Genomic DNA, 25441 nt, shown 5'->3' on the forward strand with positions numbered 1-25441 from the left:
AAAACTCACTGAATAGTCTGTAATCTGTGAACTATCAAATTTACTTTTCACAATAAAACTGTTTTCACATTTGTGAACTATCCAAACTGTCAGAGACGACCAATGGTGGTCTTTCCCTCCAGATGGTTGGTGACGTCAGGCTCTGTTTCTACTTCAACACACGTCTATTATCAGTCACACAAGCTCATTTAAAGTCCCTTTGTGCTTCATTGACCACAGCACAGGGAGGCAGTGTGGGAAACTGAGAGAAACTGTCTACTCACACTGATGACAGGACACGAGTCTGAAGAGTGTGCCACATCTGGAGCAGGATGATCATTGGTGTAATATACAATCTAAATACTGCATGGGTGTTAAAGCCCTGTGTAATGCACAATTACATTGGCTTCCAATATACAATACATACAATAATACTGTTGTTGTTGTTTTTTCACATAAAGGAGGAAAAATTCAAAATGAAAATGTTACTTTGATATATTATTAAGACAGAATAAACAGCATTAGTTGGACTTCCTAGATTGAACTTTGGGTAGATATGCTTTCATGCTAAATTCTGCACTCAACAACATATTTTATTCCGTCACATATCATTGATATGGTTTTGTAATCACAGATGTGATAAAGTGTCCCACGTGTAAGAATGATCAGCATTTGCTCAGTCAAAGTCATTGATCCCAGCATCAGGCAGCAGGTCTGCTCTCTACAGGGTAAACACTTTCCCAGAGTTCCACAGAGCTCTGTGAGTCTCTCTCCATCAGCCCTCAGTGCTCCACCTGCTCCCCTGAGACCTAACCATTGTCCCCCAGGCAATATGACCACCGAGCATGTGGCAGCCCAGCAGTCCTTTCACTTTTTTAGCCTCTCTGATTGGCTGAGAGTGTGAGAAACTCCAGCCAGACCAAGACCCACACATTCATATGGAGATGTGGGACTATAAATAGGAGGGATGAAGCCAGCAGAGATCAGACTCTCTCTACAGAGACCTCTACAGCACAGAGATCCAGCCATGGCTCCTACAATCACTGCAGCAATCACCAACTCTCACCAGCATCTGACTCTGACTCACAAGGTAAATTGTAGATTCAACTTAATCTTCATCCTTGACTTCTTGTCTTTGTTGCTGCAACACTTTACTCCAGGAGCAGTTTATTAATGACTTTGTTCTTCTCTCTACAGATCAGAAAGCCTCTGGTGGAGAAGTTACGCAGAGAGCGAATCAACAGCAGCATCGAGCAGCTCAAGTCTCTCCTGGGTCCAGGGTTCTTCAAACAGCAGCCAGACTCCAAGCTGGAGGAAGCAGACATCCTGGAGATGACAGTTTGCTTCCTGACACAGCTGCAGCAGCAGAATCAACAGCAGAGAAGACTGCTGAACCACATCAACAAGCTGCAGTCTTCCTCTGATAAGAGCCTGATGGAGGCTGACTTCTCTCTCCTGAGCTCCACAGTCCACAGCAGCACCACCAAAGAGAAGAGTCCAGTCAACAGCGCCCTCTGGAGGCCGTGGTAGACACCTACAGACTGGACTTACTCCCTGACAAACTCACACCACCATGTTGCTCAAAGATCACTACAACTGAATTCTATGAAATTTAAGGACTTGTTCTTCTGTATGAACAGAAACTTTTATTTTTCCTTCATGGATTTTTATTTTCCTATTGGAAACAACTGATACTATATCTTTCAATATAAGAAGGAGAACAAATTGTCATGCATATTGCATGAATCAAATATGATTGCTTTAGCAATTAATATTATTATGCCTCACTGTACGTCATGTATATCAGTGACAGATACTGCTATGGTAACATTTGTTATCTTTTATATATAGTATTGATTAAGGTGATAAATGTCCCTTTATGGACATATCGTCTTAATGGACTTTAAATCCATTTAATCTCTTTGATTATTAACAATGGATCTGTTGTAAGATCCTAGTGTTCACTGTTTGTTTTTAAGTCTTACTTAATTTTATTGATCATTTTGATCAAACATTTAAATTGTCCTGTTGATGGACATTTTGTCATAATTGACCTTTTCTTTATGTGATGAATGGAAATTGATCTGTTTTAAGATCAACATGTTTATCCTTTTCTTTTTATAAAAGGTGTTGATGATTTCTCTTTGTCACAGTTTTCCAGTGACAATAAGTTTCTACATGATGAAAATGAACTGAATTTTACAGTTATCAAGAATGTGACCTGTTGTCTGGTCGTTTTTTATTGTCACTTTTGTTCAACCACAAATGTTTGAATGAAGTTCAAGAAGAAACAACTCTCAAAGCAGAGTGACTACAGTGTCCAAATGTTTGTCTTTTGTAAAGACAGTTGTCCCCTTACTCTCTCTGAGTACAGTGTGTCTTGTAGAAATCTACAAGTTTTTGTTGTGATGTATCATCACGTCTCACTGAAACTTTCATGCTTGTTGTGTCTCATTGTGTCTTGTTGAATAAACAAACACTGTCAGATCAAAATGTTGTGTTTCTGTGTCATTGTGATCCTCACCACAGTGATGAAAGTCAGACATCAAAACAAATGCACATGGCCGTGACCAGACTTGGGTTGGCTGATTTCAACTTTGTGAGCGGGCCAGCAGACTGTAAACAGGCGACAGGAAAGCAAACAAAACTCTGGTAGAGACTGCAGGGTTTCCCAAAGAAAAGCCCTAGGTCAGGACAGGGTGGGGATTTCAGGAAAACCAACTTTGACTGTTTAACGTAATTCTGGAGACATCCAGGATAGGGCCGGGCACCATTATTTATATAGAGGTGATTTTCCAGAAAAACAGGTGGAGAATTGACCTGAAACACAGTTCAGTTAAGGTGCTAGCTTGGGGTTCTGAAAAACCATTGACTGCAAGTAAAAAAAAACCACAAACAAACAAAGCCGGTGCATATTCTCATTTGTCCAGGTCATAGTATTTCAAAGGAGGTTAAATCGAAAGCAACTGGACTTAGTTTTTGTCTAGGAAGACGTTTCACCTCTCATCCAAGAGGCTTCATCAGTTACGCATCTGACCAGGCTGGGACTGGTCCAACTATCTGGTGTGGAGACTCACTATTTAACCTCTTGTGTGGGCGTTCACAAGGGTGATGATGTCACTGGTTCCCTTTTGTGCTCCAAGTGCCAACAACAGTCGTTTAAATGACTGTCTTTGATGGAAGTTGGTTTCGACTTCGTTAGTGCCCTATGTTGTTGTAACGACAGTCGTTGGAGTCACTTGCCACTTGTGAACAGTGGTTGTTCTTTGAGGCCCCGTCCAGACGAATACGCGGCTTCACTGAATCCGATCTTTTTCTTAATCGTTTTGAAAAAAATCTCCGTAAACACGGCATCGTTTTCAGAAATATCTGCGTCCACACGCATCCACTGAAAACGACCCAAAACGCTGTAGTACATCCTCCAGGCGTGTGTGGATGGGTGGAGTGTGTGTGGCGCTGTAGCGCTGCCAACACTTAAGACAGAGAAAAAGACAGGAAGTCCCCGCTGAAATTCAATAGAAGAAGAAGTTCCCCGCTGTATTCAAACTCAAACATGGGATTAAATGTTGACAGGGAGTCGTGTCAGAGTAAATATGATGATCAGTGATGATTAAACAGGCGCGATTCAGCCGCAGCCTCTGAGCGACCCAACGGCAGTCGGCCGTTGTTGTTACGTCCATAGACTGTCAGTGTGTAGCTGCCAGTGTTGGGAGGGTTACATTTAAAATGTATCCCCCTACAGATTACTGATTACATGTCCCAAAATGTAATCTGTAATGTAATTAGATTACTCAAGTAAAGTAATGTAACTTCATTACTTTCTGGATTACTTTTAGATTACTTTAAAATCGCCTGCCTAAGCGCCTTTGACTGGGACACTGAATTTGCTTTGAATGATCTTACACATGATCTTACTGTAGGCTACCGTGGCTTTAAACAAAAGCATTAATAGGCTACATGTGTTTGAATTTGTCAAACCACAGTTTAATTTGTTATTGATCATCCAGCCACATTTAAATGTTTTTTTTAATCGCCAAACACATTGAATTAGTGGGTTTAGGCTATATTAAAACTGAGCAGCTTTCTCTGCTCTACAGTTCAGACTACAGCCTCTGAACCTCCTACTCATGCAGAATACCCTAAAAAAAATACATGTTTTTTAAAATAGGTTTTGTTTGTGAGTGTAGAAGCACGGGCAATTTTAGAAAATTTTGTAGCATGTATACTGAAGCATACAGACCATAATTTCACCGATCCATCAAGTATCAACTATCCATCCTCTGCTTCATGTGTCTCTTTCAGGCCACACTGTCTTCTTCCACCACATCTGCCCTATTCTCATCTGTCTGTCAGATATTGCTTGAGCTTCACAGAGCTGATGTGTCCTGAGATTTTCAGCCTAGAATTAGCCTATCTTTCACAGCAGGCAGACGCACGCACGCACACACACACACACACACACACACACACACACACACACACACACACACACACACACACACACACACACACACACACACACCTGTTACTCTGCTGTCTCTCTCCTCTGCTCTCTGGTCTGGGCTGCCTGGTTCTTTTGGGCTAGGTGATGGACGGTCCAACCAGGGCCGTTGCTAGGAATTCTGGGCCCCCTTAAAGAATACTAAAGTGGGCCCCTCCCCCTAACTTTTCCAGTTTTTTTTTTTTCTTAGACTACGTATGTATTTTCATTTTTTATTTAGCCTACTTTGTTTTGACGCTAATGCAGCATTACACTGCAAAAACTCAAGTATCTTAGCAAGAATATTTGTCTTATTTCTAGTCAAAATGTCATTTCTAGTCAAAAACAAATCTCATTCTACTTAAAATAAGACTCATCACATTAAAACGTAGCTTGTTTTTAGACACTTTTTACTTCTTTCAAGCAGATTTTCACTTGAAATAAGTAGAAAAATCTGATAATGGAACAAGTTTTTCTTCCTTATTACAAGCACAAAAAACTTACTTTCACTGGCAGATTTTTCTACTTATTTCAAGAGAAAATTTGTTTGAAACAAGTGAAAATGATCTAAAAGTTTTAAAAAAAAAGTTAATTTTTAGGTAATGAGTCTTATTTTAAGTGGAAAGAGATTAGTTTTGACTAGAAATGAGACATTTGGACAAGAAATAAGACAAATATTCTTGGAAAGATGTTGAGTTTTTACAGTGTACTATGAGTATTAGTCAGGGTCTTACGCAGAATAAATCAGTCATACAGAGATTAGACTACTGGGGTTTTTTATGGGCCCCACTGGGCACTGGGTCCCTAGAATTATCATCACCTTTCTCCCCTATACAACGGCCCTGGGTCCAACCCAACCGGACGCGCTGGTTTGACCCTGGTTCGTGCCGAAAATCTGACTCGTCAGGCCGGGCTGGGCCTCGGGCGTCATCTCCTTTTTTATTTTGGCCGGCCTCGCCTCGTAATAATTAATGCTAGTGTGTCGGTCCGTGTCGGGTCCGGGCTTCAACAACTGCGGGTCGGATCTGTTACAGCTTGATGAGCAGGGCGAGTGTGACACAAAAACTGTAGGCCTACTTATATTAGGCCTTTTACAGTCTATGACTTAGGCCTACTGTAAACTTACTGCTGAAGTCGGAGTGGTTTTGGAAACAGCGTGACTGACGTTGCTGTTAAACATGCAGCTCATCATAAACACATGACAGTCCAGGATCCTTTTAAAAACGTCATCCTGTCGCAGTTCATTCATGTTGTTTACCAGAGACCGGACATTGAAGAGGAATATGCTGGGCGTCCTGATAGCGCCACTACCAAAATGAAGCCGACTTCACCAGTGACGGCCGACGAGTTTAGTAGCCTACTCTGTTTTGTCCGTCCCTCTCCCTTATAACTTCGCCACAGTGCAACAAGCGTCTGGCAACCTGCGTGTGCGGTAGGCTAAAGTAATCCAAGTAATCCTTTTAAAAAAAAGAAAGTAACTGTAATCAGAATACATCAATTTAAACTGTAACTATAACGGAATACAGTTACTCATATTTTGTATTTTAATTACGTAACGCCGTTACATGTAATCCGTTACTCCCCAACCCTGGTAGCTGCTGCAGCGGTGTGTGTGTGTCTCAGGTTACAGGTAGAGCGGTGGGGGGCATGACATCATCGTTTCAGAAAAAAGCCGTTTTGGCCGTCCAGACGAAAACGCTGGGGCGGCGTTTTCAAAATTTCCCACTCTGGGACCCGTTTTCACCCCCTGAAAACGCCGTATTCGTGTGGACGCGAGGCCAATCCGATAAAGTATTTATCCGGATTCGAAAAAAACGGATTTGTGTGGACGGGGCCTGAGGCTAGATTGTTGAATCTCCTGGGAAGGGATGAAAGGGCAGCATTGTAAATTGGAGATAGGTGGTGTCTGAGACCTCCTCCCCTGTTGAGGGATGGTTTCTCTACTTTTACATAGCTTCTTTAACTCCTCCTTCAAACCATCTGTCCTCTCTGTCTAGGATTTGGACATTGCTGTCCCCAAAGGAGTGGGCTTTCTCCTTGAGATGTAAATGGACAGCAGAGTCCAGGCCTGAGGAGTTACCTCCCCTGTGTTGGGCCATGCGTTTATGCAGTGGTTGTTTTGTTTCTCCAATGTAGAGGTCTTTGCATTCCTCGTTGCATTGGACTGCATACACCAGATTGATTGCTTTTGTGGGTGTGTGGTGTTTTGTCCTTAGGATGTACCAGTCTCTGTCTGAGTGTGTTGCTGGGTTTGAAATACACAGGGATACGGTGTTTGTTAAAGATCCTCCTGAGTTTTTCTGATACTCCAGACACATATGGAATGACTATGTTGTTTCTCTTGTTTTGTCTTTCTTTCTCAACCACTTTGTTGGTTTTCTTTCTGGAAGCAGCTGCAGTTTTCACAAAGGTCCAGCTAAGGTAACCACAAATTGTGAGGGCGCCTCTCAGATGCTTGTGTTCTGCCCCTTGGGCCTGTGAGCTGGTGGGCACGTTATCAGCTCTGTGTTGTAAGGTTCTGACAACACCAAGCTTATGTTCCAGAGGGTGGTGAGAGTCGAAAAGTAGATATGTCTGTATGTGTGGGTTTTCTGTATACCCAAACAAACAAAAAAAATCCATTCAGTATGCTCAAGCTGAGGGTGATGAAATGTTCAAAGTTGCACAAGCTGCAGCAGTAAGGAAAGGTAAAAGTTCAACAGGGCGCTGTTTAGCTCAGTGGACAGACAGGCGCCCCATGAGCAGAGGCTCGTCCTCCCTGTGGCAGCCCCCGACTCGAATCCCACATCGGGTGGTCCTTTGGTGCATGTCATCCCCCCCCTTTCTACCTCCCCATCCTGTCTCTCTCAACTAACCAAAAAGTATACTTACAAAAAAAAGTCCACCAGCAGCTGTGCACAAGTTCCTGTGCATCACATTCATCACCATATATGTCCTTACTGCATTACTCTTTTTAATCAACTTGAAATATTGAGTACAAATGACTAGAAGTCAAAAGCTTGCTTTCATCATCAGTCAGGCTACTGAAGTTATGGAGGGAAAATGAGTAACCTCACTAACCTCATAATCAATAGTAGCTGTGTCTGCCCACCAACAGAGCTATTCCAGATTTAAGATTTTTATATTTTATAATCACTATCATGTTTGTGTAATAAATTACTAATTTTATTTTTTTCTTTTGCAGCGAAAGGCATTTAATAGCTAGCATTTTAGATTGCATTATTTTAAAATGAGTCAGCTGAGCCTGCGTTCGCTTAAACATTAGCCAACTTCAGCTGACAAAACTGATGGTTACTGGCTGACCACACGGTTATCTCATGAAAGGCATATATGTCTGCACACTATTTATCCATTTGTGCCTTGCAGGAGCAGACACCTCTGTAACAATTGTTACAAGGGAGTTTAGCAAAGACGCTGCTTTTGATGCTGCCCCATTTTCTCTCAAAATATACTTTTTGTGATTGAGGCCAAAGGATTCAGTTACAGTGTAATCTGTTCACATTCACAGCACCTCTTTTAAAACCATGCTGAGTTCAGACACTGACTTTTTGAATGTGGTGCACCACCACCACCTCTGTGTCAACTATACATTTCTGCAGCTCTTTTGAAGTACATGAGTTTTAGGCCTACTTAATCAAAAAATAAATGATATATAAGGACTACATTTTAATCTAATATGGACATAAAACAGACATTGACTAGATTCCCCTTCACCCCTGTTGTAAGGCAGTTTGGTGACTATCAGTCAACAAAACATGTAGTTGGTCTACAACTGTAAATTGGATGAAAGATGCTTGCTTTGCTAAACCCTAAACCAGATGAGCAGTTGAGAATATCAAGAGAAATCTTAGGAGCTTTTAGTTCACTTCTGAGATATTTGTTTGAGTAATTTCTCGAGACAGACAGAGGTATTTCAAAGTTGTATCAGGAAACAGACATTGGCATCTCAATGCCCCTTTACCCCTGTTGCATGACAGTTTGTTTGGTGAGTGAACACTACAGTAGGTTTTACTGGCATAACACCCAATATTAGTATTTGGTGTCCTATAATCTGCGTATCATCCCGTCAGAGGGTGGGTCGATGAGGCCCAAAATAATTGGTCAGTGATATGGATATAAAGCCGACCTGTGAGAAACACAGAGGCATCAGAGTCATAATGAGGATCTTGTGTGTTGCTATTGTTGTGCTGAGTCTCACCTCAGTGAGCCAGGCTGCACCACTGACCTGTGAGCAGCTGCTCAAGCCACTGGACAAAGGGCCGGATGTAAGTTTATTTCCACATTTATTCTTTTTGCAGCAGCTGTATCAATCAGAAATAAGTTGAACCTATTTATGCTAAACTTACCAAACAACAGGTCAAAATAAATGAGCTGAATAAACTAAATGTCCCTCTTTCCGTTTTTCAGTTCTCTGGGAGATGGCACTATATAGCTCTGTCATCAAGTGGCTGTTTTATTCCAACTCTGTTTGATGCTCTTTGGCCAAGTCTTGCATTTGATGTTACCTCAACTGGCAAACCAAACATCTATGGATCCACCGCTCACATTAAAATGTAAGAAGTCTTTTCACTGGTATGAATCTTTAAAAGTTGCATCTGACTTTTAAAGATTCATACCATGATGATACAGTATCATGACCCAAAGCATTTGTGTGGTACATATCATTATGAAATCCTCAACAGGCATGGATATTGTGACAACAGTACCAGGTCAGAAATCCATGGGAGCAACTTTGTATATGATGTTGATGATGGTGAGAAGTTTTTCAATATACTGAGTGCACTGATGTTTAACTGTGTGTTGCTTAGATGTTTTGAACAATGCAGAGAATGCTAAAACGAGGAAAAAATTAAGATTTAAAATCATTCAGTCTTGTTAAATTCTTATATTAGATGTGGCTAATGATTTTTGTGTTTTTAACAAATGTAGATGAAGTGTCAATTTCTTTATGATATCGTGCCTGTAATGTCAAACATTTTATGTATTATTTCCATAAACACATTTCTTGTTTCAAGCATCTGACCAACTTCAGCTGCTGCAAAGTGGATGTCCTGATTGCGTTGTTATGAAGGGGGATAACTACATGTCCCCCCTTTATCTTCTCAGTAAGGACAAGATTAAGATACTTTTTAGAATAACTGTATGATGAAACAATGCAATTTTTTTAATAGGCTTTAAGGTTTTACTATTCTGTAAGTCGTATGTCAAAATATATTCTTAATTAATTGAGTTGTCACTGTTTATGTTCCTAAGAGGCCTTTAATATATAATATAAAGATACTAAACATGGTGTGTGTGCACAGTAGTGTGGGTTAAAGTGAATGCAGTGTATTGCAGACATTTCATGACAGAATATGATTACAAAACTTTCATCTTAAATGTGTCACCTGTTTTATAGGCAGGAGACAGACGATCACTGCTGCTGAGATGAAGGAGTTTGAGACACAGATAAAGTGTCTGGGCTGGACCAAAGTGGTGGTCTTCAACACAGATCATGGTGAGAATTTGACAAAAAAACAAAACAAAAAAAATGTTGTGGACTAGAAAATGTCTTTTGTCCTTCCAGTCAACTGTGATGATGAACTGTGTATGTTTTTTGTTCCCTGCACAGTATATGAAAACTGCCCGCCACCACCTGAAGACAGTTCAGAACTAAATGCCTGGGTTATGGAAAGATTGGACAAAGCAAAGTTTGTAGAGTGTGTTGAAGAGGCAACTCGTTCTTTCTTCCAGGCCGCCTGTGACTGGATTAAGGAAACGTGGAATGACCTTTGGTCATGGTAACTGTAATCAACTGTACAGTACTCTAACCAACTGATAACAAATATACCATTTCATTTTTTATTAATGGAATAAAAGTCATATAAATAAGTGAAAATATAATTGGGTCATTATTAAACACTTATGCGACTACTGTTATCTGGAATTCAAACTGCATGAAGAATTGTTGACCTACAGGAGTAGCAGTGGAGTTGATAGGTCTAAATAATATATAATAATACATTTTATTTAGGAAGCGCCTTTCACGCCACTCAAGGACACTTTACAGAGAGCATCAGTAAAAATCAACAATGAACAACATCAAAACACAAGAAACATACAGCAAACAACATTTAAAACATCAGTAAAAATGAATAAAACTGTGCAGAGTGAAGAGAAATGTTGGAGTTAGGGGTGGGGTGGGTAAGCACTATTAAGGTTCCTAATGAGGATGCTGTAGTGAACCCCAGCCAGCCCAGTTACACAACAACAACAATAATAATATTAACAATAATAATAAGACTGAGACTAAGAATAAGAAATAAAAGCTTACAGTCATTTACAGATGTGGCCTCAAGATCAGATCTGTTAATTAAGGTTAAATGTAAACGATTGAACAAAGACAAATAAACAGTTGTCACAAGATAAAGCAATGCAATTCAGGTCTTAAAAATACACTTTTATACAGATGAATGAATAAATGAAAGAAAATATGGAGCATGCTGCTTCTTGGGCTCCAAGAAGTAATATGTACAGTAATATACATTTTAGTACTCTCCTGGTAGAGCCTATACCATATAGGGTGTGTGTCATCAAAATATTTTCTCTCCCTGACTTTCCTGTCTCCCTTCACTGTCACATGAAAGCAAAAATGCCTCATCACCCCCCAAAACAATGCAAACAATTTTATTTTATTTTTCTTCTAGTCCAGAGGAAAAAAATCTTCTACTTTTTCTCAACTACCTTTGACTGACTACATAATCACTTTAACTTTTCAGATTACATTCTTTGCCACTCTTCCAGCCCACTGGTGTCAGGATTCCAGGGAAGCAGGACCCAAATGCAGACTTGCAAGACAAAAGGTTTTATTTGCCAGGTTTTACACAAAACAGGAACACACCATGGACGTGGACAAATGACAATGAACCAACGAAGACAAAGGGAGACACTGAGGTTAAATACATGAGGGAACGAGACACAGGTGGTACAAGTAACACAGGTGAGACACATGAGGTAATCAAGGGCAGGGAGCTCACAGGAAGACAGGACCACTGGACTTCAAATTAAAACGGGAAACTAGGACGAAGACACAGACCATGACACAACACAGAACTTCAAAATAAACAGTAACTAAACTAAACAGGGAAACGCAACAAAAAACCGAGCCACTGTGTGGCGGCAAACTTATGGGCATGACAACTGGAAACCATGACCTAAGTGGTGCACCACCACCACTTCTGTGTCAGCTACACTTCCCTGAAGCTCTTTTGCAGTCATACAAGAGTTTTACTTACATTTTCTTAGCCTTTCAGACCCTTTAACTAAATTTCTAAATGACATTTTTCGATGGTGGATACTGCACACTGGGAGCTCAGTCATAATCAGCTGACAATTTGAAAACTCCTATGTCTGTGTTTTCTTATGTTTATGAAATACAAAGTAGGCTAAGAGTGAATCAGCGTTGAAGAAAGGCTTAAAGGGCAATTGCTGTTTTTTACAATCTGGATCTTCTTATTTCTAGCATAAAATTAGATAATTTTGGTGTCATTATGAGTCCTTCCGACGAAATTAGATCCAGCTGAGAGCCGCGTATATCCATATAATGCGAGTCTACGGGGCAACGGAATGCAGCCTCTAAATATCTTCCGCAAAACTCTTTCATTTCACCAATTAGCTGTTATCAACATGTAGATTGACCTACTAACCTCTGACCTGGATGATCTCCGAGCACGGTGCAGCTTGTTTACCTGAAAGTTGCTACTGCTAATACTATGGTTCGTTTCTGCGTGTTTCCGAATTGTCAGAACAAAATGAGCAGCTGGATGAAGTTCAGCTTCAACAGGCTTCCTCTCCTCAACCTGGACTCACTAAAGCTCTGGCTAGTTGCGCTAAAAATGGACCTGAATGCCGAAGTGGAATCATATTATCAGAATGAGCCCCGCTGCGCCGAGATGACATCATCCAGGTCAGAGGTCAGTAGGTCATCCTACAGACCCTGGATGTTGCAACATCCGGGGTCTTCCCCTCTGAGTCCAGGGTTAGCTGGGTTACACCCCACCTTTCCGAAGCCCCGCCTTTCCGAAAATAGACTTCCATTCATCGTAATAGCGGGGTTTTCTATTTTTTCTAAAGACCCCACTATTCCGAAAAGGCTATTGGGGAAACCCCCCCACTCCGAACGAACAGACGGACGTAATGAGAAAGGAACCGGAGGCCGTGCAGTGCGCAATGCACATTGATCCTTTTTTCCTTTTTGGGGTCAAACGGATCATGTGCATAATTAACTGTAAAACAAGCAAATACTTCATATTAATGACATATAACGTTCATTATGCTTCTGGCCTGTCTAGCCTCTACCTGGACTTTTTACTAAACTTAACCAACTCCTTTCTTCATTGCCTAAACCCAACCAAAGCATCTCCTTCAGTCAGCTGTCAGCACGAGCGGCGGCTGCAGCAGCCTCGCGCCCCTGTGAGCTCAAGCCGGGTTCAGCCGCGCTCGAGTGGAGCAGGGGGGGAGAAAAGAAGTGTATTTCTATTACTGTGTGGGAGATCTCCAACAACGGAGTCGGGGAGAAAGCAAGTGGGACAGATCTGCCCAGTCCCTGAGCAGCGCACGTTTCACAGACAAGCAGCAACACAGAGTGTAAACAACGTCACGCGGTTCAGACCTTGGACATTGGACGGGGGGGGAGGGTGTCGGAACAGCGGTGTTTCGAAGTGGGGGTATTTCGGAACAGCGGGGTGTCGGAGTGGAGGTGTGTCGGAATGGAGAGCCGTCCCCGGAGCTAACCCTGGACTCAGAGGGGAATAGAGAGCCTAAGCGGAAGCAGGAAGTAACGGTCACCATGGGACCTCAACTCTGAAAAACTCGCCATTCAAATGAACGCGACTGAAAATTTTATTTCGTGATCCGTTTGAATTGTGCCATGAGAAAAAAATATGTCCTCTACCTGTTTAAAACATCACGTTTCATCCCGAGAAATCAGCCGTTTGTTGTAAAGCTATTGTAGAATAAAATTCAGAAGAATCTGTAAGCAAGTCACGTAGGTGACACGTAGGTGACGTCACACACCAAATGCCGCCCTTTCCCGTGTCAGTTGGTGACGTATTTTCTGTGGGACACAGATCTGTAGTCCGTAGAGCGGTCTTTACACAAAATACATTCTTCTGTTGCCGTTTTATGATAAACGGCTGATTTCTCGGCATGAAACGTGATGTTTTAAACAGGTAGAGGACATATTTTTTTCTCATGGCGCAATTCAAACGGATCACGAAATAAAATTTTCAGTCTCATTCATTTGAATGGCGAGTTTTTCAGAGTTGAGGTCCCATGGCGCCGTTACTTCCTGCTTCCGCTTAGGCTCTCTATAGCACTAGCGTATGATAACAAAATACTGGTGATTTTATGCTAGAAATAAGGTCCAGATTATAAAAAAAACAGCAATTCCCCTTTAAGGTTTGCATCAGGGACTGTATCACTTCAACAATCAACAAAGCAGTTGGTCCACAACTCTAAATTGGATTAAAGGTGCTTGCTTTGCTAAACCCTGAACCAGATGAACAGCTGAGAATATCAAGAGTAAACCTATAGTTCACTTAACAAAGGACAACAGAGGACTGAGCTGAGACATTATACACTAGTATTTAGATATAACTTATAACTATATAGACCTATGTTTTTATTATTATTATTTTTTTTTACAGATTTAAAGTTTTACTTAGGTGACACAGCAGTGCTTTGAACACTGCTACTAGTGTTCAGCAGGCTATTAATGTTCACCCAGGGTCAGGGTAATGGGTTAACCCTAACCCTAACCCTTAGAATGTACTCTTTACAAGTCTTTAGTATTGCTACATAACTTGATATAGGCCTACATGAACCCATCTGTGTCCTCACCATCTGACTTAAACCTGAAATATTTTGACCACTTGGGGGCAGTACAGACAAGCTGTGAACACAGCACTCATCAACTTGAAAATGAGTAGCTACAGCAAACATGTTATAAGATTAGCTAGCTGGACTCCCTCTTTAAGTTTCCACTAACTCCTCTGGGACAAAATCTGCCTCTTTAGCTAACAGTGCTATGAGAATGATCAGTGAATAAAGCTTTGACAGGCATCTTGGGGTTATCATTCATGAAGGACCATCACTGCAATGTTCTGACTAGCATGATCAACTACCGATCAACTAGACAACATTTCTCCCAAAATTGAAAAAAAAAAAAAAAGTCATTTAGAGCTTTTATTGGCTAATGACTAAACTAGTCTAAATAACAAAAATATCAAGTCTTTTCAGACCTTGAATAATAATAATAATAATAATAATAATAATAATAATAATAATAATAATAATGCAAAGAAAACATGTTCATATTTATTCCTAAACAGCACAGCAAGAATATTTTAACTCAGGAAGAGTTTATAAATCAGTTTTTATGGGATAATGTCAATGTTTAATCCCAGCAGTGGTTTCCTATAATATCAGATGTGGTTCAGGTGATGACCTCATCAGTGTCTCATTAAAGGGACAACGAGGAGTTTCTATTTGGTTATAAAAAAGTCTCACGTTAATGTGGATGAATCTACGCTACCCACACTTGTTAATGGGCCAATTTTCGATAAATATATCGTTTTGTCTCTATTGTTATTTTGTTATTATTAGTGGTGGCGGAGATGCTGGTCGAGCCGACCAGCTTTCTTTACTTTCGGTTTCGTGGCGAGTCATGAGAATAACGCAGCCGAATCGCCCTTTATGGTCGGAACTACGACGGTATGTGATCGTCTTTGAACCTCTGACTTTAATTATTGATGAATGAAAACATGAGTCCGTCTTGCGCTGGTCAAAGAATTTCACGGTGAGCGCGGAGGCTCATAAATGTAGTGTGAAAACGCTTCGCTTTTCCAAAACTCCTCGTTGTCCCTTTAAAGCAGAAGTAAGTGATATATTTGTGTTAATATAAGTCTTAAATAGTTATATCTTCCGACAGCAATCACTTACATAGAGTGTTTGGTCTGAAACACGGGTCTCTCAGTCCCTCTGCTCTGCTCTGAGCCGAAGAGAAAACATTTATCGTATCCTACAGTTTTTATCCAATGAGGAGAGAGAACGGCATGCAGGGCTGTGTGTGCAGCCAAGGGACGCCGTGAATGTGGTGACGTAGTGACGAGGACTGTTATGGTGCGTTCAAGGAAACTCGTATTTTTCCGACCGTGAAGTGGTACCAGTTCGATCTGGTACGAGTTCACCGGTCGGAAGTTACGAGTGGCCGTTATAGTGACTTTCACAGGTAAAACAGGTCGGAGAAACACGAGTGGGTTGCCTGGAACGCTACAAAGTCGTAAGTCGTGACTTGAAGCTGTAATTTACGATTTCAAAAGCCTGCCTGGAACGCAGCATTAGCGAAAACGACCGGACCACTTACTTCTGCTTTAAGTAGAATGAGTTGTTGGTATTTAAAAAAGAAAAGAAAAGAAAAGAGTGACTAGATATCCTATTGTTCTTTTTTACTCCCAACAAATTCAACACCCCTCAAAATGCCTGCTCAATACCTTCATTTTACAGTCTATGCTCAATAATCACAACCCCTCCCCCTCTTTGTTTTGTTCTGTGTTTGTTTATTCTTCTGCCCCACGGTGTTCTGTAACTTGGGCTACTTCTAATCCTGTCCTGTATTGTGCATAAATGTTCAATAAAAAAGAATAATGATAAAAAAAAGAAGAATAAACCTCATTCCTACATGTTGCAGATACAAATACGATTCATTTATATTAAACATACGCCACATTCAATGCACAATATACGGTATTAAAAGGCTTTTAAACTGTTTGTTTTTTGTTGTTGTTGGTGGTGGTACATTTACTTGGTAATTGAACCTTTTCATAACTTTCAGACATCCATAGCTAATTTGAAAACGGTTTCACCAAAAATAGCCACCTTAATTGACCTTTCGCAAAAGCCCCGCCCCCCTTAGTTACCGTTGCTAGCCCGACAAACTTCTCGACACCGCCCGAGTGTCAACAGTGTTTTTATATTGAGCGTCTTGCTCAGAGGCATATGAGCGCTATATTTATGAATATTAATAATCACTAAACAATCTGACACCACTACAAAATTGCGTGGTCACAATGTAAACATAATGGTGAATACGGCTTTTATCGATTCATAAATTGCATCATGTAGCTAGCGCATCTGCAAGTCTGGACACTTCCCTGCTGTTTTGCTAAGTTTTGCTGTTTTTGTCCTGTGCATGTATTTTCAACGAAGTCTTTCATAATCAATCAGTGGATCGATGAATTATCATATGTTATGATGTAGGCCTAGTCTTATTTGCCATAAACAAGAGAATACGGGACATGGTGTTTGTGTCGCGGACGAGACCATGAGCTTCTTCTTTTCTTTTTTTTCTCCCCACCGAGAGGAGAGTTGTGACACCATTCAATCTGTCTAAGTGCACTGTTTCCTCATACGTACAGCTCCTTCTATTTTTTTTAATTGTCGCAAATACACCGCTGCATGTCTTCCGTTCATTCATCTCCTCATAGCGCTGTTTGTTATTGGCCTTCACACGTACACACAGAGAGAGAGAGAAGCGCACATGCTGCAGCAGTGCGTGGTGAAAGTGAAAGTTATATTGTACGATCGCCCCCCCCCCCCCAATCCGACAGCCACCACTCCTTTAAAAAAAAAAAAAAATCCTAGAGGAAGCACTGTAGTAGTGAGTGATTTGGGATACAGCCCTAGTCCTGCTAGCTTACCTTGGAGCAGATGTAGGCTATGCTTGTTTATTTTCATGACATTTAGCTGGGAGTGGGAGAAGGGTCCGGCTGCAGGGTGGGGGCACCTCTCCTGTTGTGTTTTCAGCTTTGGGAAGGGCAAGAACACGACTCCCCCAGCCAAACTCTTCAGGTACTGTCCGACAATACACTTAGCTTGTCGGAGGTCCGAAGCTTGACAAGTGGAACTCGCTGCAGAACCACAACTCCAGCATCAGCCCCGCCCACTCGCCAGCATCAGCCCCGCCCACCAGTTCCAGTTCCACCTCTCTGGAGTGACTGAGCGGGGAAGTATCATGGGAAGTATACACAGCGCATCTATCTACGGCACCAACTGCATTAAGATATAGGCTATGTGAAAGATGGTGACACAGGCTGTTAGTAAATCAATTTTCATATCACATTGATTACTGTTTTAACATCTGAACTGTATGTACCGGTATATTTATAATATATATGTATGTAGCCTACCTGTTAAATAGATAGAAGTTCAGGGTATCACTTGTGTAATGTTGGTAGCGTAGTTGGTAGGAATGTTAACTTGATAACTGTGAGATCGGTGTTTGATTCCCCAAGGGAATCTTTTTTTTTTTTTTTTTTTAATTGCATTTTCCATTTTGTATCTATAATATATATGTACCTACTAGTGCTGTCAAAGTTAACGTGTTGATTTTGGAGATTAATTTTAAACATTTGACGTGTTAATTAATGCAATTCACGCCGTTTTGTTGGTGGCTGACCCGTTATGTGTGCAGGCAAAAGCATGTACCGGCTGTAGCGCTGTTTTATTCTTCACTTTATTCGGTTTTAATATTTTTTCATGCGAGTAAGTAACCGTTTAGATGACCAATATGCTGTTAGTTTATCCAAAATCACTTTTGCCTCTGTGATGCTCCGCTACGGTCGCTGCTCGGCTCTCACTCTGACTTACCCCGGGGACGGCGCTGTAAAAAAAAAAAAAGATTCCCTTTGGGATCGAACACCAATCTCACAGTTATCAAGTTAACATTCCTACCAACTACGCTACCAACATTATACAAGTGATACTCTGAACTTCTATGTATATCTATTGTATAACAGGTAGGCTACATACATATATGTTATAAATATACCGGTACATACAGTTCAGATGTTAAAACAGTAATCAATGTGATATGAAAATTGATTTACTAACAGCCTGTGTCACCATCTTTCACAAAATATAGCCACAAAATATATAGCCACAAAATAGCCACTTTGTAATGTTGGATTTATGTTGTGAGGAGTTAGGAGGTAGTTTGTGTCTTTCTTAAATGTGACTTTTGAGGGTAACATTTATGCTTTCTGTAAATGTATGTTTTTTGTATTTTGTTATTATTTATGTGAAACTTTGGACGTCATGGGACGCAAGACAAATTTCAGAGTGATCTGATAATAAAGTATAATCTAATCTAATCTAATCTAGCCTATATCTTAATGCAGTTGGTGCCGTAGATAGATGCGCTGTGTATACTTCCCCGCTCAGTCACTCCAGAGAGGTGGAACTGGAACTGGTGGGCGGGGCTGATGCTGGCGAGTGGGCGGGGCTGATGCTGGTGGGCGGGGCTGATGCTGGAGTTGTGGTTCTGCAGCGAGTACCTCCTCAAGCTTGACAGACCTTGTTTACATAGTAACGGTTGCTATGATGTCTGATTGGACAATGACCGTTCGGGGGCGGGGTTTTGCGAAAGGTCAACGGCAACTGGTTTAGCCATACTGTGCGTTCACACCAAAAGCTTCCAAAGCGTCAAAAACGCCGGAAGTCAATTCATTTTCAATGAGAGCCTGGCGACACTGAGCGTCCAAAGCGCCAACAGGCGTCGCCGCGCTTCCAAAGCGTCCAAAGCGTCACCAGATGAGAAGTTGAACCATGGTTAACTTAGGGTAATTAGCTATGACGCGGTTAAGCGGCAACCGGCGGCAGCCTGTCAGAATAGAGATGTCCGTTGGCTGCCTTTTTTTTCCTTTTTTTGTATTTCGGCTCCCCAATGACCAGCGCGATCGAACTTTGACGTCAGTCACGTGACGAGCGGCCAAAGCGGCTGAAAATATTTGCCGTTTTGGGAGCTGTCTTGTCTGACGCCCACCCTCGAGCGTTTTTGACGCTTTGGAAGCTTTTGGTGTGAACGCACAGATAGATATATATAAGAAAACTAGATGACTCACCCGCAGCTGTTTCCCAATGACAAAGCGTAGCCAGTACGGCGGCCATCTTGGGACGGGCAACTCTCTCCCTCAGAGCATTAAAGTCCCTGGAAAGTGACACTGGATTCGTTTTCTGAGTTAATCACATCCCAGACATATGTCCTATTAACCATCCTGCCAATTTTGGATGCTAGAAAAATTCGTTTAGTAGGTAAAATTAGGTTTTAAAATCATGACTAAATGAGGCAGTTCTCGCAGCTCTGGATGTCTGCTGCAGGCACATAAGCCCCGCCCACTTGCTGAGCTTCATCAAGTTTCAACTGTCAATCAAATGGCCTACTGCTAACTGTCACATCGTACCCGAGCAGCTACGGGCTTGAGCCTGAGCCTGAGTCCAGCTCTTGTCTGAATGTCTCGGATACACACTGAGGGAAATATGCTGGGGGCACACGAATCTCTGCTACCCTGATAGCGTTAGCTCGGCGGCTAATAGCCCGGCACTAACGCGTTAGCTCGACTAGCCCGGCGCTAACGCGTTAGCTCGCCGGCTAGCCCCGCTCGTCCCGTCCACCCCGAGCATCCATGGTCCCGAGCCACTGCAGCATCGGACCCACGGCTCACCGCCACAGCAGCGGGAGCCTTGAAGGCTACACCACAACAACAATGAGGGCCGCCACCGTCAGCACAGGACGACGGGCCTAGCGTTAGCCGCCGAGCTAATGCTATCCGGGCAAGCAGAGATTCATCTGCTGACGGCGGCGGCCCTCAGTGTTGTTGCCGGCGTAGCCGTTGCTGTGGCGGTGAGCTGTGGGACGGACGATGCAGAGGTTCACCTGGACTGTGGCTGTTTGGGCTTTTAGAGTTTTGCCACTGGGCGCCGGCTGGTCCCACTGTGGCAGTCTCATTAGTTTGTTTGAATTAAAAGTGGAGCTTCATGTTTCACATGAGAGCAGCGCTGCCTCTGGGATCTGTATAGACTATGTTCAAATAACACCACATTTACATCAGTAAATACATGTTTTACAATGACCTGATAAGTCTGCATTACATTTTATTAAGACAGAGACCAAGCTAGTGGACTGGTAGCTCCGGCGGCGCTGGTAGCTCCAGGGGTAGTGGCAGCAGACGCTCGTTACCATTCTTGAAGTATTTATAATATTACTGTGCACCAGAGATGGCAAAAGTACCCAGATTCTTTACTCGAGTAGAAGTAAAAGTACCTGTGTAAAAAACGACTTAAGTAAAAGTAAAAGTACTGATCCAAATATCTACTCAAGTAAAAGTAAAAAGTACAGGCTCTGAAATTTACTCAAAAGTATTATTAAAAGTAAAAAGTATTTCCATTGCACGATTCACTGCAAAGCAAATAACCACACGATAATTCATCTTGAATCCATTTCATCAATGTTATTGTTCACATAGCCTAAGTTTACCTGCCGGACACAAAATGTATCCTAATGTACTTCACTATGGTGAATTGTAGGCATTTGTATTGTACACAGAGGTGGCAAAAGTACTCATATTCTGTACTTAAAGCAGAAGTAAGCGATCCGGTCGTTTTGGCTAATGCTGCGTTCCAGGCAGGCTTTTGAAACCGTAAATTACAGCTTCAAGTCACAACTTACGACTTTGTAGCGTTCCAGGCAACCCACTCGTGTTTTTCCGACCTGTTTTACCTGTGAAAGTCACTATAACGGCCACTCGTAACTTCTGACCCGTGAACTCATACCAGATCGAACTGGTACGACTTCACAGGTCGGAAAAACACCAGTTACGAGTTGCCTTGAACGCACCATAACGTCTTGTCAGCCGATGGAGTTAGCAGCCCGCGCCCTCGTCATGGATCTATTGGTCCTCGTCCCTACGTCACCACATTCAGGCGCATCCCTTGGCTGCACACACAGCCCTGCATGCCGTTCTCTCTCCTCATTGGATAAAACTTGTAGGATACGAGAAAAGTTTTCTCCTCGGCTCAGAGCAGAGCAGAGTGACTGACAGACCCGTGTTTCAGACCAAACACTCTATGTAAGTGATTGCTGTCGGAAGATATAACTATTTAAGACTTATATTAACACAAAAATATCGCTTACTTCTGCTTTAAGTACAGTAACGAAGTATTTGTACTTCGTTACTTGCCACCTCTGCTGTGCGGGAGGAGTTATGAAAGTAGGGACGCCAGTGCGTCACGGCGCCCCCTCTGTAAGCCTGCCCTTAAAAACAAAGACCACTGAAGCAGAGTGAAACTGTGAAACCCTAACCTCTAAAATTAAGCACTGCACAGAAATGAGTCTTTTTGCATGTTTTTATCAATAAATTTCGAACACTTTTAATATATTGTGATGTGACTGAAGAGGGGGGCGTGGTGATGTGACTGAAGAGGGGGGCGTGGTGATGTGACTGAAGAGGGGGGTGTGGGTTGCGGAGGCTGAGTGGATGAGAAACAGGTGTGTGAGGGTGAACAGGTGTGGTGATGAGAGGAGGGGGACTCGGGGTTGGGGCAGGAGAAAGAGTCAGTCTGTCTGCGGCGGGGGAGAGCTCTAGTCTGGCGGCTTGGCACTCTTTGGAGGGGAGGGTGTCGTTCGTGGCTGGTTAGGGCCACCGGCGATGAAGACAGCCAGAGCAGGGGGTCAGTGGTTCCAGCGTTAGGAGGGGAGGCTGGACGCCTCCTGTAGAACAGTTAGGGCCGGGTTTAGTGAGTGCCGAGTCTGCTGCTGCTCCTTGCTACCGTCTCCGCCGGAGCGTCTGAGTTCGCTGCTGCTCCTTGCCACCGTCTCCGCCGGAGCGTCTTTGCCACCGGCTGGACCGATCTGCTCCAACGAAGCCGTCTTCCCCGGGGAGTTGGACGACGCCACAAGCCCAGACCCCGGGGGGGGGGGGTCTCGCCGGACGGCGAGTTGAGTACTCTTTTATTATCGTCTATATTTACCTAATATTTTAATGTATTGGACAGTGGGGGCGGGAGTCCAGTCGGGGGAGTTTACCTGTGCAGCGTAGCGAGGGAGGGGCTGCTGCTTCTTTGGTGACGTCACGTGAGTTGCAGTGTGATAGGCCACAGGTCGTGTGGTCAAGCAGTAGTTGCAGTGCCTCCAGTAGAGGGTGACAGCGTGCTGTGTTTGTAGTGTGCCATAAGCTTGCAGTGATTTGTAGTGGGTAATAGTGGGAGCCTTTTCCCCTGGCAGTGCAGTATACCCCCTGGCCACAATCCACCCCTCGGTCCCCTGTTTTATGAACTGTGTCATTGTAATAAAGATAATTGTACTGTGTATCTACTGTCCTCTGAGTGTTATTTAAAGGCTCTGACCTGGTGACTTTAGTCTGCCCTTTTGGACTGAACCCAATTTCATTACACTGGTGGCAGTGGTGGGATACTCAAAATGTCAGAGCCTGAAAATAATTCACTCCAGACTGAAGGGGCAGGCCCCAGTCTGCTACAACCCCCTTCTTCGAGGGGTAGCGTGCAAACTGTAACCCCCCGACCAATCTTCATGCCGGAAACTTTCACGGGTGCTGGACGGGAATGGACAGATTGGGCTGAGCAGTTCGAAATTGCAGCCGATGTTAACAATTGGGACGAACCTCTAAGATTAAAATTTATGGGTCTCCTTTTGTCAGGTAGAGCTCGTGAAGTCTATAGTGGGTTGTCGACAGCAGCCAAAACAAATTATGCGTCCTTAAAGCAGGCAATGGGGCGGTGTTTGGATCCATGTGACAGCGATGATTGGAACAGGGCCACCTTTTCTTCCCGGAGGAGACTACACAATGAGACAGTCAGAGAATTCGGCATTGCACTGCGCCGTCTAGTAGTTAAAGCTTATCCCTCTGCAGACATCCACACACAAGATCTGTTGGCCAAGGATCATTTTGTTACACATGTGGGAAATGGGGATCTGCGGGTCAGTCTCCGTAGCGCCAAACCTGCCACCTTGGAAGATGCAATTAACCTTGCTGCTGAGCTTGAGCTTATTAGAGGCCTGGAGAGAGGATGCACAGTCGCTGATGCCAAGGTGCGTGGGGTTGGAGAAAAGCCTGACAGTGGTGAGAGAGTAGATGCTCTTCTCACAGTGGTGGAAGGACTACGGCAAGAAGTCAAATCTCTGCAAACCACTGTGCAGGCACTGGCAGACCCAAGTAAACCTTCCCGTGCATCCTCTTCTTCAGGATGGAACCCCTCTCCTTTTGCAACAAAAACAAGCTCCCTTGCACCTAGACGCGAAGTTGATCCTAGGGGGGGTTGCTGGGAGTGTGGGTGTAATCGACACCTGAGACGAGACTGTCCCTATTTACAGGGAAACTAGAGGGGGCGCTCACAGAGGGCCAAATGTCCGCCCCCCTTCCTTCACTTAGTATGGCCCCTGATGGGTTAAAGGGCGGCTCCGGCTACCTTAAAGCTAAAATAGGTGGGTTTGAATGTCATGTCCTTGTAGACACTGGAGCCTCTTGCTCTGTTATCCCTAAACAGTTGTGGCTTACAATAACAAATGGGGGCTGTAACTTAGAGAACTACATGGGTAGGGCCACAGCAGCTAACGGGGGAGGGATGCATGTTGTAGGATGTTGGCAAACCGTATGCCAGTTTCAGTCTCTCGCTCTCGTTAATAAGTTTCTAGTCTCTGACATCCCCTCAGAAGAAATCCTGCTTGGGTTTGACTTTCTGTCCCAGTATGGTGCTGTGGTTGACTTGGGTAAAAAATCGTGCCAGATCATGGGGAAAAATTTCCCCCTGGTTGACCTTACTCCAACTTTAGAACCCCAGGTGGTGTCTGTTCAATCTGACACCATCATTCCCCCGCGTAGTGAGGCCATTATTTGGGGTCGGGTCCAGAGTGAGTGGGGGGATTATGCAGAGGGTATGTTGGAACCATCATCCTCCCTCCCTAAGCACTGTGATGTACTAGTAGCTCGGGTGGTTTGTAGGGTTGAGCAGGGTTTATTGCCAGTGAGAGTGATTAATGTAACCAACGATGCGCTAACATTAAAGAGTGGCATGAAGGTGGGCACCCTGTTCACTGACATTGAGGTCGGGGAAGAAGTAGAGCAGTGTGGGGATACTGAGGGGGAAACTGTTCTGCAACCTTGGACAGTGGAGACACTTATGAGCCAGTTTGGGGTGGACGACAGGGGTTTTTCTCAGGGGGAACTTAAAGCTATTAGACAGCTGTTCCAGCAGAACATCTCTGTGTTTAGTCGGGGAGAGACTGATTTGGGAAGGACTCACTTGACTCCACATAAAATAGACACAGGAGATGCAAAACCCATTAAAATGCACCCACGTAGGGTCCCCCTCCACCTACAACAGGAGGTGGCCCATAATTTAAAGCGAATGCTGGCTGATGGCATAATTAGCCCCTCATGTAGCCCCTGGGCAGCACCAGTGGTACTAGTAAAAAAAAAACAGGGTGGGCTGCGGTTTTGTGTTGATTATAGAGGGCTTAATGATGTCACCAGGAAAGATGCTTACCCATTGCCAAGGATAGACGACGCCCTTGATAGTCTTAGTCACGCTTGCTGGTTTTCCACACTTGATTTAGCAAGCGGCTATTGGCAGGTGGAAGTAGACCCTGCAGATCGCCACAAGACTGCATTTATAACACGCCAAGGGCTGTTTGAGTTCAATGTTTTGAGTTTTGGTCTTTGTAACGCGCCCAGTACGTTTCAGCGTTTAATGGACTTGATTCTTGCTGATCTGCAGTGGACCACATGTTTGGTTTATTTGGATGATATTATTGTTTTTGGCCGAAGCTTTCAGGAGCATCTGACATGTTTGGATGGGGTGCTCGGGAAGCTTCGACAAGCTAATCTTAAAGTTAAACCCTCCAAGTGCAACCTGTTTTCCACCCAAGTGCATTATCTTGGCCATGTTATTTCAGCTGAGGGAGTGATGCCAGACCCTGCTAAAGTGGAGGCAGTAAGGGCATGGCCCGTCCCTAAAAGTCAGACAGAGGTCCAAAGTTTTGTAGGGCTGGCCTCGTATTATAGGCGTTTTGTCAAGGGTTTTGCTGACATCGCCCGGCCCTTGCACCAGCTGGTTGAAAAAGGGAGGCGTTTCCAGTGGACCGATCATTGT

At 43.3% G+C, this 25441-nt stretch overlaps 2 protein-coding genes across 2 annotated transcripts; both read left to right on the top strand.

Moving 5' to 3' along the window:
• Positions 1–865: 865 nt before the first annotated feature.
• Positions 866–1739, top strand: LOC146987687 (transcription factor HES-4-like). The gene is made up of 2 exons (XM_085778074.1): positions 866–1069; positions 1177–1739. The coding sequence occupies exons 1-2, from the start codon at positions 947–949 to the stop codon at positions 1507–1509; spliced, it is 456 nt and encodes a 151-aa protein (XP_085634200.1). The 5' UTR covers positions 866–946; the 3' UTR covers positions 1510–1739.
• A 6768-nt stretch (positions 1740–8507) lies between these two features.
• LOC146987688 (uncharacterized) lies at positions 8508–10102 on the top strand (the record flags this gene model as incomplete). Its single annotated transcript, XM_085777933.1, has 6 exons — positions 8508–8724; positions 8867–9012; positions 9142–9212; positions 9475–9564; positions 9858–9956; positions 10071–10102. Coding segments are annotated over exons 1-6 (594 nt in total), but the record flags the coding sequence as incomplete, so codon positions are not given.
• Positions 10103–25441: the final 15339 nt, after the last annotated feature.

This window comes from Trachurus japonicus, chromosome 5 (assembly GCF_045865225.1).
Source record: "Trachurus japonicus isolate A0001 chromosome 5, Traja_1.0".
Lineage (NCBI taxonomy): Eukaryota > Metazoa > Chordata > Actinopteri > Carangiformes > Carangidae > Trachurus > Trachurus japonicus.

Coding starts and splice junctions, on each gene's coding strand:
- LOC146987687 (XM_085778074.1), top strand. CDS start 947: ATGAAGCCAGCAGAGATCAGACTCTCTCTACAGAGACCTCTACAGCAC. Junction 1,070..1,176: donor ATCTGACTCTGACTCACAAG/GTAAATTGTAGA, acceptor TTCTCTCTACAG/ATCAGAAAGCCTCTGGTGGA.